The following is a 12,369-nucleotide window of genomic DNA, read 5'->3' as shown; positions in this document are numbered from 1 at the left end:
ACACACACACACCCCCTCGTCTGACACGAGCCACTGCCGAGGACCAGCACACCCAATCATGGCTTCACATGTCCTGCTGTTTCTATGCATTTGAAAAATTCCAATCAGCTCCTACTGATTCTTTATTTCTCTAGGAAGCCGCTGGGTACAGCAGACTGTGGCAGTAAATGAGTAGAGAGAGGGAGCAGAAAAGATGGGCTTCTCCAGATAAAAGAATTTAATGATAACCAACTCTCAAAAATCCATATAAAATGTCATATAGAAGGATGAGAAGGTGCTGGTTTTCCCATGACAACTCTTGAGAACTGGGGCCCCCCTCCTCCCCTCTCCCAAATCCCATTCAGGGAATGAAAAGTTGATGTAGAAATAGCCCAAGCAAAATCAAATCATATATGTAAATAGGATACAAAGCAACATACAATATAAATGGCCTTCAAATCTCCCAAATAAGGCTGCTCACCTGTTACTCACCTGAAAGAATTCTGGGGTCTATCAAGGCAAGCCACCAGGCACGCAATTTGCATGGGAATCCTTGGGGCTCCCGAGAGAGATGGAAGTGCCCCAGACTGAGATGCAAACACTCCAGCAGAGAAGAAGCCGTAAGCTCTGGGCATGCTCTTTTGTGTTTGACAGAATGGCAAGGAGCACTGGCTGGAGGAGTAAGGAGCTGTGGGGTCTAACACAAAGGGTTGCCTTCACATGCCCTCCAGCTCAGGCCCTGTCCCAAGTCACTGTGACAAGTTTACTGCAGGTGTTAAGAAAGTCGACTCTGGCTGGGGGCGCCTGGGTGGCTCAGTCATTAAGCGTCTGCCTTCGGCTCAGGTCGTGATCCCGGGGTCCTGGAATTAAGCCCCACATCGGGCTCCCCGCTCAGCAGGAGGCCAGCTTCTCCCTCTACCCCACTCCCTCGTGCTCTCGCTCTCTGGTTCTCTCTCTCAAATAAGTAAAATCTTAAAAAAAAAAAAAAAAAAACGACTCTCTGGAAGCCAACACTCCCCTCCCTTGAGGGCCAGCGTCCACATAGGAGGAGAAGGCCCGTGCAAGCCTGAGAGGAAGGGGTAAGCCAGCAATCTTGGATTCCCAGTAGGAAAGCAGGAGCTCTAACGTTTCCTACGACCCTGGCCACAGGTGACAGAGGAAACAGGGTGAACCGTAACATGAAGCCCGACACACACTATAGATGCTGGCCATCAAGACACACTGCCCAGTGCCTGGCTCCCGCAGGGGCTACGCACTTCGGTCCTTTCACAAAAGACTGAAGGACCCCTGGTGGCCCCTCCCATGGTTCCAAGGGCAAAGCCACCTGTTCAAAGACAGGACCAGGGGTAGCCCCCATTACCCACCCCCAAGGCCACCCACCCCGCACTGGGCCCTACAGAGTTGCCAGCTGGCTTGCAACCAAATTCCTCTGGTCACAAAAGCAAGTGGGGAAAATTACCTCCTGATTACAAAGCCCGCCCCTCATGAGAGGTTAGTGTGTTATGAACACAAAGAAGAATCTGTAAATGTGCTGCTATCTCCTTTCCTTATAAACTGAGACTAGTGATGTGATAAGAACAGGTGAGTTTAGGAATAAACAGAAGGTAGAAGGTGAAAATGTTCAACTATAATTGTATTCCGCTTTCAGAACATCTACTATATAAACAAAGAAATTGGACATGGCAATTCAAATGAATCATTTGTTCACACTTGCTTAAATGTCGGGGCTTCCTGGTGCTTACAGAGTTTATTTAGAGAAACATTAACCTCTGCTCACTCAAGTTTTTAAAAATGAAAATAAAGTGTCTGTGAAATGGAAATGCAAATTCATGGAAAATACCACTCTGTTTATAAAAATGTCCCTAATATGCAACTTTTCAGGAAGAGAGCCACACCATAAAACTTGAACCTGGGCTCTGGAAAGCCAAAAGGATCTAGGATGGCCTACAGTTCAATAGAGAGTAATTGTCACAGAAAAAATAAAAATGGTAGAATTTATAAATAAACCCAAGAGATTGTTTTTTGAAAGAGAAAACAGATCCACTAAGTAGACAAAACCTTTGCTAAATTCCCTAAAACAGAAAAAATGAGACGTGTGTTTCAAAACATTATGTGATCTACAACTGGATGTTAATACATTTGAAAATTTCAATGGAAAGGGAAAATGTAGGGGTGCCTGGCTGGCTCAGATGGTGGAGCACGTAACTCTTGATGTCAGGGTTTTGAGTTTGAGCCCCACATTGGGTGTAGAGATTATGTAAAAATGAAATCTAAAAAAAGAAAAATATAAATTACTCAAACTGACTTAAGAAAACCTAAATATAACCTGAAATAACTGAAAGATACTGAAGTTTTCAGTGAATCTATTTCCAAAGAGTCCATGCCTAGACAAACTTACAAGTGAATATCAAATTTTGATGCTGACATCTCATACACTATTTAAATAGTTCCAAGCATGCACAATTAAAAAATTCCCCATTCATTTTATAAAGTTAACAGAATGCTGATATTAAAATCTGATGAAACAAAAAATAAAACTACACCAACGAATCTCACTTAGAAATTATTAAAAAAAAAAAACAAACCTGGAAACAAGCAGTATATTTAAAAATACCATAGTCCTAGGTTTCTTGTAGGAATCCATATAAGCCATACTGGAAAATGTATAACTTTAAAATATGTCAACAGCTTGAAAGGGAAAAAACTATGCAATCATCTGAATAGATGCTTTAAAAATGAATTCAGGGGCGCCTGGGTGGCTCAGACGGTTAAGCGTCTGCCTTCGGCTCAGGTCATGATCTCAGGGTCCTGGGATCGAGTCCCGCATCGGGCTCCCTGCTCCTTGGGAGCCTGCTTCTCCCTCTGCCTCTCTCTCTGTCTCTCTGTCTCTCATGAATGAATAAATAAAATCTTTAAAAAAAAAAATGAATTCAACATTTACTGATTTTTTTTTTGTTGTTGTTAAAGATTTTATTTATTTATTTGACAGAGAGAGACACAGCTAGAGAGGGAACACAAGCAGGGGGAGGGGAGGGGAGAAGCAGCCTCCTGGCTGAGCAGGGAGCCTGAGAGGGGTTCGATCCCAGGACCCTGGGATCAGGGCCCAAGCCGAAGGCAGATGCTTAACAACTGAGCCACCCAGGCGCCCCCACTGCTGATTTTTAAAAATTTAGTTAAAGGGAGCTGGCCAGATTCCTTAGCAAGATTTAAAAAAAAAAAAAAAAGAAAAGTTTATTCAACTTTTCAGTAATGGTAAAAACAATATAGGGATTTCCATTAAAATTAGAATTAAAATAAAAATAGCATTCTTGGGGCGCCTGGGTGGCTCAGTTGGTTAAGCGACTGCCTTCGGCTCAGGTCATGATCCTGGAGTCCCGGGATCGAGTCCCACATCGGGCTCCCTGCTCGGCGGGGGGTCTGCTTCTCCCTCTGCCCTCTTCCCTCTCGTGCTCTCTGTCTCTCATTCTCTCTCTCAAATAAATAAATAAATAAAATCTTTAAAAAAAAAATAAAAATAGCATTCTTTCCCAACTACTATATTGTTCTAAAAGTCCCAGCTAATCAATCATAGATGAAGCAAGACCATTAGCATGATCTGCAGATGATATTATCTAAACACAAAAATTAGGAAAATCAAAAATAAGTTAATGGAACATTAAGAGAATTCAATAAATAGTTGGAATTTAACATACAGAAACCAAAATAAATACCTTTAGACCAGAAATAATCAGCTACAAATTATAGGAAATATAATTGGAAAATTTCCCAATCATAAAAGGAAAAAAAAAAAAAAAAAAAGACTCAATCTGAGGAATTTTAGCAGGACCTGTTATGAAGAAGATCAGCAACCTTTACTAAGGGAAATAACAGAAGACCCTGAATGAATAAAGAAAAAATACCACATCTGTGGGTGGAAAAATACAATATTATAAGAATATTAATTATTTACAAATTAATTTCCTGTAATTCTAATTAAAACCCTAATGAGATTTTTTCAGAACAGTTTCAAATATGTATATGGAAGAATAAACCAGTGAGAATAGCTAAGTGTGGAAATGAAGAACAATGAGTAGTAACTTATTCCACCAGATACTCAAATATTTTATAAAGCATTTTTAATTAAAACAGTGCAATAATGATGTATAAATTGATGGAGAAATCAATGAAACAGAAAAGAGCTCCCCAACCGAAACAGTCTGGTGTCTATATAAGCATTTAGCAATGACAGGAGCACGTCGGTGGCTCAGTCGGTTAAGCGGCTGACTCTTGGTTTTGGCTCAGGTCTTGATCTCCCAGTCATGGGATCGAGCCCCACCTTGGGCTCTGTGCTGCGCGGAGTCTGTTTCAGATTCTCTTCCCCTCTGCCCCTTTCCCCACTCACACACATGCACATGTGTGTGCGTTCTGTCTCTAATAAATAAAATCTTTTAAAAAAAGAATGTAGCAATGATCAAGATTGCATCATAATTCAATATGAAAAGAAATAGTTAATCATGCTTGGTTATCTATCTGGGAAAAAATAACTTTTCACTTCAATCATATGCCAAATACATGTGAGATGGGCTAAAGAAGAAAGGCTCAACTTGCTGAAACACAAGAAGAGGGACACTCTCCAAAAGAAGAAGTATTGGCACAACCTTCCTGGAGAACAGTCTGGGGAAGTCTATCAAGAACCTTAAAAATATTCATGTAGTTTGACTCTGCAATGCCTCCTCTGGAAATCCTTCTGAGAAAAGCTATCAGGTATGATACAACAATATAAATAGATTCCTTACAAAATAAGTGAGCTACACATTCAACTCATACAGTTGGAATGAAAAGGAACAGAGCAAATCCAAAGCAACAATAAGAAATAATAAGAGCAGAAATCAGTGAATTGGAGAACAAAAGGAAACAACTGAGAAACCAAACAAAGCCACAATCTGGAAAGATTCCTACGCTCTCTGGCACAATTGATCAAAGCAGAAAAAGAGGGAGGAAGGGAGGGAGGGAGGGAAGGAAGGAGAAGATGTAAAACAAAATACACAGTAAGAGAGGAAAGCAAAACTACAGAAACAAAAAAATTTTAAATATGAGTATTATGAACCACACTAATCAAATTGAAAACCTACATAAGTGCATAGATCCCTGGAAAGCTACAAAATGTCAAAATAGGTACAAGAAGAAATAAACCTGAATATAAACCAATAAATAAATTGAAACAATAGTCTAAGACTTCCCCTCCCAGCTGCTTTCCCAGGTGACTGCCAATCACTCAGGTTTTTAGTGATGACAATTCGACTCTTTTCATTTCAAGAACTGCGTCAAACTGATAGGAACACTACAATATATGGGTCTCTTTTAGGTGGGAGCATTAACTCTTTCAAGGTTACTGCATGGCAGATCTCATCTTTCTTCATGTTAAGTGTACGCAGAGGGACATAAAAGTGTTTCTACATCTACTGAACCACAAGGGCATAAACTTGACACAGTAGGTCTGGATTAGCCACAACGCTGCAGAGCTCAAGGGGAGAAGTCACCAAACACAGCAGATCACCACCACCCCATCCCAAGTACTTCCATATGACTTAGAGATGCTCTACACCTGGTAGAGTCGGGAGGAAGAAGGGGTGTTCTGTTCAGTCCCTGTTGTGAATTTACCAAAAGATTCCATTTGATGAAGGCCATTAGAATCAGCCTGCTGTCCCTAATGGCCTGACAACCCTGCTTCCCCAGACAGAGTGCAGTGAACAGGATGCCTGGTCCACACCCAGAGAAAGCAGCCATGCAGATGCCCACTGGTGGCATTTCACTTAGTGGCTAAGTTTTGAGCCTGTATTAGTTCTAGGCACTCTATTTGCTCCAGATACAAACATCCCAAAAAAGTTTACAGAAGAGACAGTTTTCCCAGTGACCTACTTCTATCATGCAGCTAAGTAGCACTTTTTCCCAAACTAGACAGTAAGACATGGAGCCAAGAAGACTTAACATTGCACCATTAAACATACTTTGGCAAGACAAGGGGATCCAGCTTCCATGAGCTGAACTGGCAAAAGCGTTAGAGAAAGAAGACATTTCTTGGGAGTAACCTGAGAAACACTTTGGCACTGACATTTAAAGGAAAAACAGGATAAAAGAAGCTTCAGGCTAGGGAGTGGTCACTAATAAGTCAAACAGCATGACAGCCTCTGAATCAGCTGAGGTGCAGAAAAGCTTCATACTATCCACAGAAGGATCCCCTCCCACCCCCACCCCAGCAGCCAGCAGGACACAGAAAGGAAACATTTTATTCCAATTTTTGATAAAATTTTTAAATTTTATAGTAGAATAGACAAAAGGGCCTCCCCTTTTAAAGGGAGGTGCTTTAGGAATTATCAATAAATATGAGTGGCAGAAGAGAACAAATATTGGGTCTCGAGTTGGACACCTCTGATTTTAAACCCAGTTCCATTATGTGTGACCTTAGACAAGTTATATTTTTCAGCCTCTGTATCCTCATCTGGGTAAAAAACGTACAACACCCATTGTAATAGACTCCTAAGATGACGGCCATAAATTCCATGCACATACATGCTGCTCCAGCCATAAAGAGGTGTAGTCTTTACTCCCCTTGAATCTGGACTAGAGCTGTGATTTGCTTTCACCAATAAATGAGGCGGAAGTGAACTGTACAACTTCCCAGGCTGAGCTTCAAGAGATCTGTAGCTTCTGCTTTTGTGTACTTGCAATACTCCCTCTTGAACCCAGCTGTCCTGTTATAAGAAATATAAGCCATGTGGAGAGCCATGCAGAGAGAACCTCTGCGTGCTAGCTGACAGCCCCCCACTGAGTTCTTGGCTAGCCACATGAGTGAGCCACCAGATGATTGCAGCCCCAGCTAACAACACACACAGCGGAAGACCTGCCCTGCTGAGTCCAGTAGAGGTTTGTTAAAAAACAAACTCATGGACAAAGACTCACAAAAATGAGTTCGTGTAATCCATAACATCAACAAGCCAAAAAAGAAAAACCAATGGTCTTATCAATACAGGCACAAAAAGCATTTGACAAAATCCAACACCCATTTTCAAATAAAAACTCTCAGCAAACTAGAAATAGAAGGGAACTTCCTCAACTGGATTAAGAACACTTACAAAAAACCTACAGTGAACATCATACTTAATGGTCAGAAAGCTTTCCTGCTAAGATCAGGATAAAAGGCAAAAGTGTCCCCTCTCACCACTCCTTTTCAATATCATAATGGGAGTCCTAGATAGTGCAATAAGAAAATGAAATAAAAGGTATACAAAATGGAGGGCACCTGGATGGCTCAGTCAGTTAAGCGTCTGCCTTCAGCTCAGGTCATGATCCCAGGGGCCAGGATCGAGCCCCGCATAGGGCTCCCTGCTTAGCAGGGAGCCTACTTCTCCCTCTCCCTCTGCCATTCCCCCTGCTTGTGCTCTCTGGCTCTATCTCCCTGTCAAATAAATAAGTAAAATCTTAAAAAAAAAAAAGGTACACCGAATGGAAAGGAAGAAATAAAATTGTCTTTGTACGCAGATAATACAAATACCTCTGTAGAAAATCCAAAGAATCTACAAAAAAACTCCTGGAACCAGTAAGTGATTATAGCAAGGTTACAGGATACAGGATTTATATGCAAAAGTCAATTACTTTCCTATAGATCAGCAATGAACAAGTGAAATTTACAATTAAGAACACAATACCATTTACATTAGCACCCCCCAAAAATAAAATACTTAGGTATAAATCTAACTAAATACATACAAGTTATATGTTAGGAGAACTAGAAAACTGATGAATAAAAAAAAAAAATTGAGATATTCCACATTCATGGACAGGAAGATGACTCAATATTGTTAAGATGTCAGTTCTACTCAACTTCATGTATAGATTCAATGCAATCCAAATCAAAATCCCAGCAAGTCCCTTTTGGATACTGATGACAAGATTCTGAAGTTTATATGGAGAGGCAAAAGATCCAGAATAGCCAACACAATATTGAAGGAGAAGAACAAAGTCAGAGTCACCCAATTTTAAGACTTACTATAACACCTCAGTATCCATGAGACTGTGGCATTGGTGAAAGAATAGACAAATAGAGGAATAGAAAGCCCAGTAAAAGACCCACATAAATACAGTAAACTGACCTTTGACAAAGGAGCAAAGGTAATACAACACAGGAAAGATGGTCTTTCAACAAATGTTGGACCTGGACATCCACATTCAAAAAAGTAAATCTAGATGCAGACTTTACACACTTGATAAAAATTAACTGAAAATGGATATTATAGATCTAAATATAAAATGCAACACTAATTAACTCTTAGAAGATAACATAAGAGAAAATTTAGATGCCCTTGGCTCTAGGAAGTACTTTTTAGATACCCAAGACACAATGTATGAAAGAAACAATTGGTAAACTGGACTTAAACAAAATTTAAAATATCTGCTCTGTAAAAGACACTGTCAAGAGAATAAGGTGACAAGCCACAAGCTGGAAGAAAATATTTGCAAAAATCATTATCCAAAATATACAAAGAACTATTAAAACTCAAGAATAAGAAAATAAACCATCCAGTTAAAAAGTGGGCAAAAGACCTGAACAAACACCTCACCAGGGCGCCTGGGTGGCTCAGTTGGTTGGGCAACTGCCTTCGGCTCAGGTCATGATCCTGGAGTCCCTGGATCGAGTCCCTCATCGGGCTCCCTGCTCGGCAGGGAGTCTGCTTCTCCCTCTGACCCTCCCCGCTCTCATGTGCTCTCTCTCAAATAAATAAATAAAATCTTAAAAAAAAAAAAAAAAAACACCTCACCAAAGAAGATTAGATACATATGGCAATGAGCATATGAAGATGCTCCACATCACATGTCATCTGGGAAATGCAAATTAAAACAATGAGATACCACTACACCCCTACTAGAATGGCGAAAATCTGGAATACTGACATCCATTTATGGAAAAGACTACTGATTGGCTGCTAATACCCATTCTTTCCCCCTCCATTTATGGAAAAGACTAGCTGCTAATATTAGCAGCTGATTAGCTGCTAATACCCATTCTTTCCTCCTCTATAATAGAACCCTTGAATTTAGCTGGATAAATGGGACTTCCAACCAAAGATTACATTTACTTGCTCCCCTCACAGTTGATGTGGCTACAGGACTGAGTTCTAGCAAATGGTATGTCAATGGGTACGATGTAAGCAACTTTCAAGTCATACTCAGAAAAGAGGAGGGCTTGTCCTCCCCTTCCCTTCCCTTCCATCCTTCCTTCTGGGAGAAAAGTGAACATGACAGCTGGAGCTGAAGCAGCCACCTTACATCATGAGGTGAAGCCACATGACGAAGATGGCAGAGGGACATGACAGAAGGAGCCAGGCTCTTTGATGCTCTCTGGACACCACATGAGCCTTGGAACAGTTATATTGGAGGCTCTGTTTCTGCTGCCAAGCCTATCTTCAAAGTAATATACCATCTCGTAGGGCTGTTGTAAAGTTCGCACGAGACAAGGTACATGGAGTATCTAATATGGTGCCTGACATAGAGCAGGGTTGGCTCCCCCACATGGGAGCTCAGAGGCTCCAGCAGGGGAATACAACTACTTGGCCAGCCTGGACAAAAGAACAGTCCTCATCTACTGTAGATCGTCTGTCTCTGCACCCAAGCCCATGGCCTTGAGTGGGACATATGTAGAATGGGAGAAAAATCAATCCTGGGGATACATATCAAAATCAGTCCCAGTGATCCATAAGGAGGTAGGTGTTCAGAGCAGAGCACTCTCACCTGTGCTTCTCCAAATCCCCCTTTTACCATCTTAAGTGACTTTTCAGCATACTCTCCTGCCAAACTCCACACATAAATATGAAATGTCTTTCACAGCCTTTCCCTGCTTTCTGATCTAAGCTCAGCTCCTACCACTGTCCCCTCACATTCTAAACTTTAGTCCCACCGAGTGGTTTGTAGTTGCCAGACATGCTATGCTTCCTCACACCCCAAAGTTTTGTCCCTTTGCCTACAAACTCCTCTCTTTCCACAGATCCTCTGACATCTTCCCTACTCTGCAGGCTCCTGTTCTGTCTTACAACAAAATCGTCGTAAGTAATCATCATCTCCTCTAGGAAACTGTCCCTGATTACAGAAGAGACCATCATGGTCCCTCCTCATTTAGAAAAGATGATGATGATGTTTCTCAGCCTCCCAGGTGTGTCCATAAGACCTGGCACTGGCCAAGTGGGGGTGAGCAGAAGTGATAAGGGTAACTTGCTGAGCTCCCCTTCAAGGACAGGAGGATTCTCACCCCCCCTTCCTATAGGCTGGAATGTGGATTTGGTGATGATTCTTCTTCAACAAGCATACAAAGCACTAAACACAGCAGAACAAAAGGACAAAGGAGTCTAGGCCTCTAATACCGTGAGCTGCCTCCACATGTCTGAGAGCAATGATGATGGAAGAAAGATGGAAGAGGTTACTGCATATCACCTCCACAGCCTTCAATAGCCATTGAATCAAACCCTCCTCTTACAGGATCCACTCCAAGATCAAGGATTGGGGTGGAAAATAGCACTGACTCAGATCATGGACTCAAAGTGTCCAGAGAGGGGAAAGCAAAGCAGGGGCCAAGTCATCCCCAGCCCATTAGACAATCTTCCTGAATCTTCTACCTCTGAGTACTTCCTTCCTCCTTCCTCCTTCCTTTCTTGATAGAAGGTCAGGAAAGTTGGGGCCTTACCTCTAGAAGCTTTGTAAACTTCATAGAAAGAATATAAGTGGAAGCCTAGTGAAGCAAACAGGTAAAAAGACAGTTCCCATCGGGGCAGCATTGTTCCTTGTGACAAATCGTCCAGGCAGACACACTGAGAGTTTCTAGGAAGAGAAACAGAAATAAAGACATTAAGCCATAGACATGACACTAGGAAACGAGCATCCGATCAGTTCACTTGCTCTCTCAGGGACCCGTCACTATTTCAGGCGATACAGATATAACACCAGTTATACTTCCTTCTGCCAGTGACCTTATGCATCCTGCATCCAAAATACACGCACACGCACACGTACACACCCACGCCCTACCTTCCTTGGGATGGGCAGGTCTCCCCCATGAGCTCCCACAGCCCCCCATCTGCCTCCCATCAGAGTGCACACCAGAGAGTCATGTGCTCAATGCCGGACATGCCTGCCTCCCTTTGTGGGGTGGGCCTTTGGAGAGCAGGGACCATGATCTCTGAGTCCCCAGTACCCAACACGGGGTGTAGAATGTAGCAAGAGGGGACTAGTGCTCCATGAATAATAAATGGCTTTAAATCCTGAATAGAAGAAAAGTACAGATCATCCCCAAACCTGTTCTAAGCCAACAGCCTTAACCTCCTCGTTCTCCCCTTCAAATGTCATCCCATAGTTGTTTACATGAGTAGGTGAATGAAAACCGCCGTCTTCCATCTTATGTAAACTTTTTTTTTTTAAGAATTTTTATTTATTTATTTATTTGAGAGAGAGAGAGCATGAGAGGGGGGAGGGTCAGAGGGAGAAGCAGACTCCCCGCTGAGCAGGGAGCCCAATGTGGGACTCGATCCCGGGACTCCGGGATCATGACCTGAGCCAAAGGCAGTCGTTTAACCAACTGAGCCACCCAGGTGCCCCTTATGTAAACTTCTTAAAGGGAAGTGATAACCTGACCCCCAGCAGCTGTGGCAGGTCCCACACTATTTAGTCTACCTTCTTACACAGTAATGGAACTTTTAACTGAAGGCATGAATGCTAAGCTCAACTATATAGTGTAGCCAAGTGTGGGCATTTGAATAGCTCAGGTTGTAAAGCTGTGGCCATGCCCTTCCTGGTGGCCAGAACTGGGACAGCCACCTCAGGCCAAGAGGTGAGAGCCATGTGGGAAAACAAGATCGAGGAGCCTCCGTCCCTGACTCCATGTACCCCCCCACCCCCAAAACTGCCCCAGACCATTTATATCTGGACTATTACATGAAAGAGAAATGCACTTCCAGGTTGTTTAAGCCTCTACTATTCTCGATCGCTCTCTTACGGCAGCTGTGTCTATAGTCTAAGTATTAGAGCAGGTGATAGGAAGTCCTAAAATTCTGCAAATTAAATAATCAGCTCCCCAGTAACAAAGAGTTAGTTAAATGCTCTCAATGCTTTACTTAAGCCTCTCAAATATGTCTCACTGTGGATGCCAAATTAAAATAGGAGCAAATTTTAAGCCCCAAGCAAGCACTTCTCATATGGGACAGTAATGCCAAGAATCAGAATTCACACATCTCATTTTATTTTCACAACACCTAGTGAAGAAGGTGGAGCGAGAGAGAGAGGCATTTTACAGATGACAAATGTGAAGAACAAGGCCACACGGTCAGAAATAACTGAGCCAGCGCTCAAATCCAGGTCTTGGGACCACCG

The 12,369-nt window shown here is 42.3% G+C and overlaps 1 protein-coding gene across 1 annotated transcript in view; it reads right to left on the bottom strand.

Annotated features, from left to right (window-relative positions):
- The window catches only part of HHAT (hedgehog acyltransferase), a 332,511-nt gene that overhangs the window by 318,976 nt on the left and 1,166 nt on the right, over positions 1 to 12,369 (bottom strand). The window contains exon 2 of the mRNA XM_044916357.1: positions 10,691 to 10,824. Coding sequence (XP_044772292.1) covers positions 10,691 to 10,781 — 91 coding nt within the window. The 5' untranslated portion in view covers positions 10,782 to 10,824. The remainder of the gene's footprint in view (positions 1 to 10,690; positions 10,825 to 12,369) is intronic.

The sequence above is a fragment of the Neomonachus schauinslandi genome, chromosome 6, assembly GCF_002201575.2.
Source record: "Neomonachus schauinslandi chromosome 6, ASM220157v2, whole genome shotgun sequence".
NCBI classification, from domain to species: domain Eukaryota; kingdom Metazoa; phylum Chordata; class Mammalia; order Carnivora; family Phocidae; genus Neomonachus; species Neomonachus schauinslandi.
This window is presented reverse-complemented; position numbering and strand designations above follow the sequence as displayed.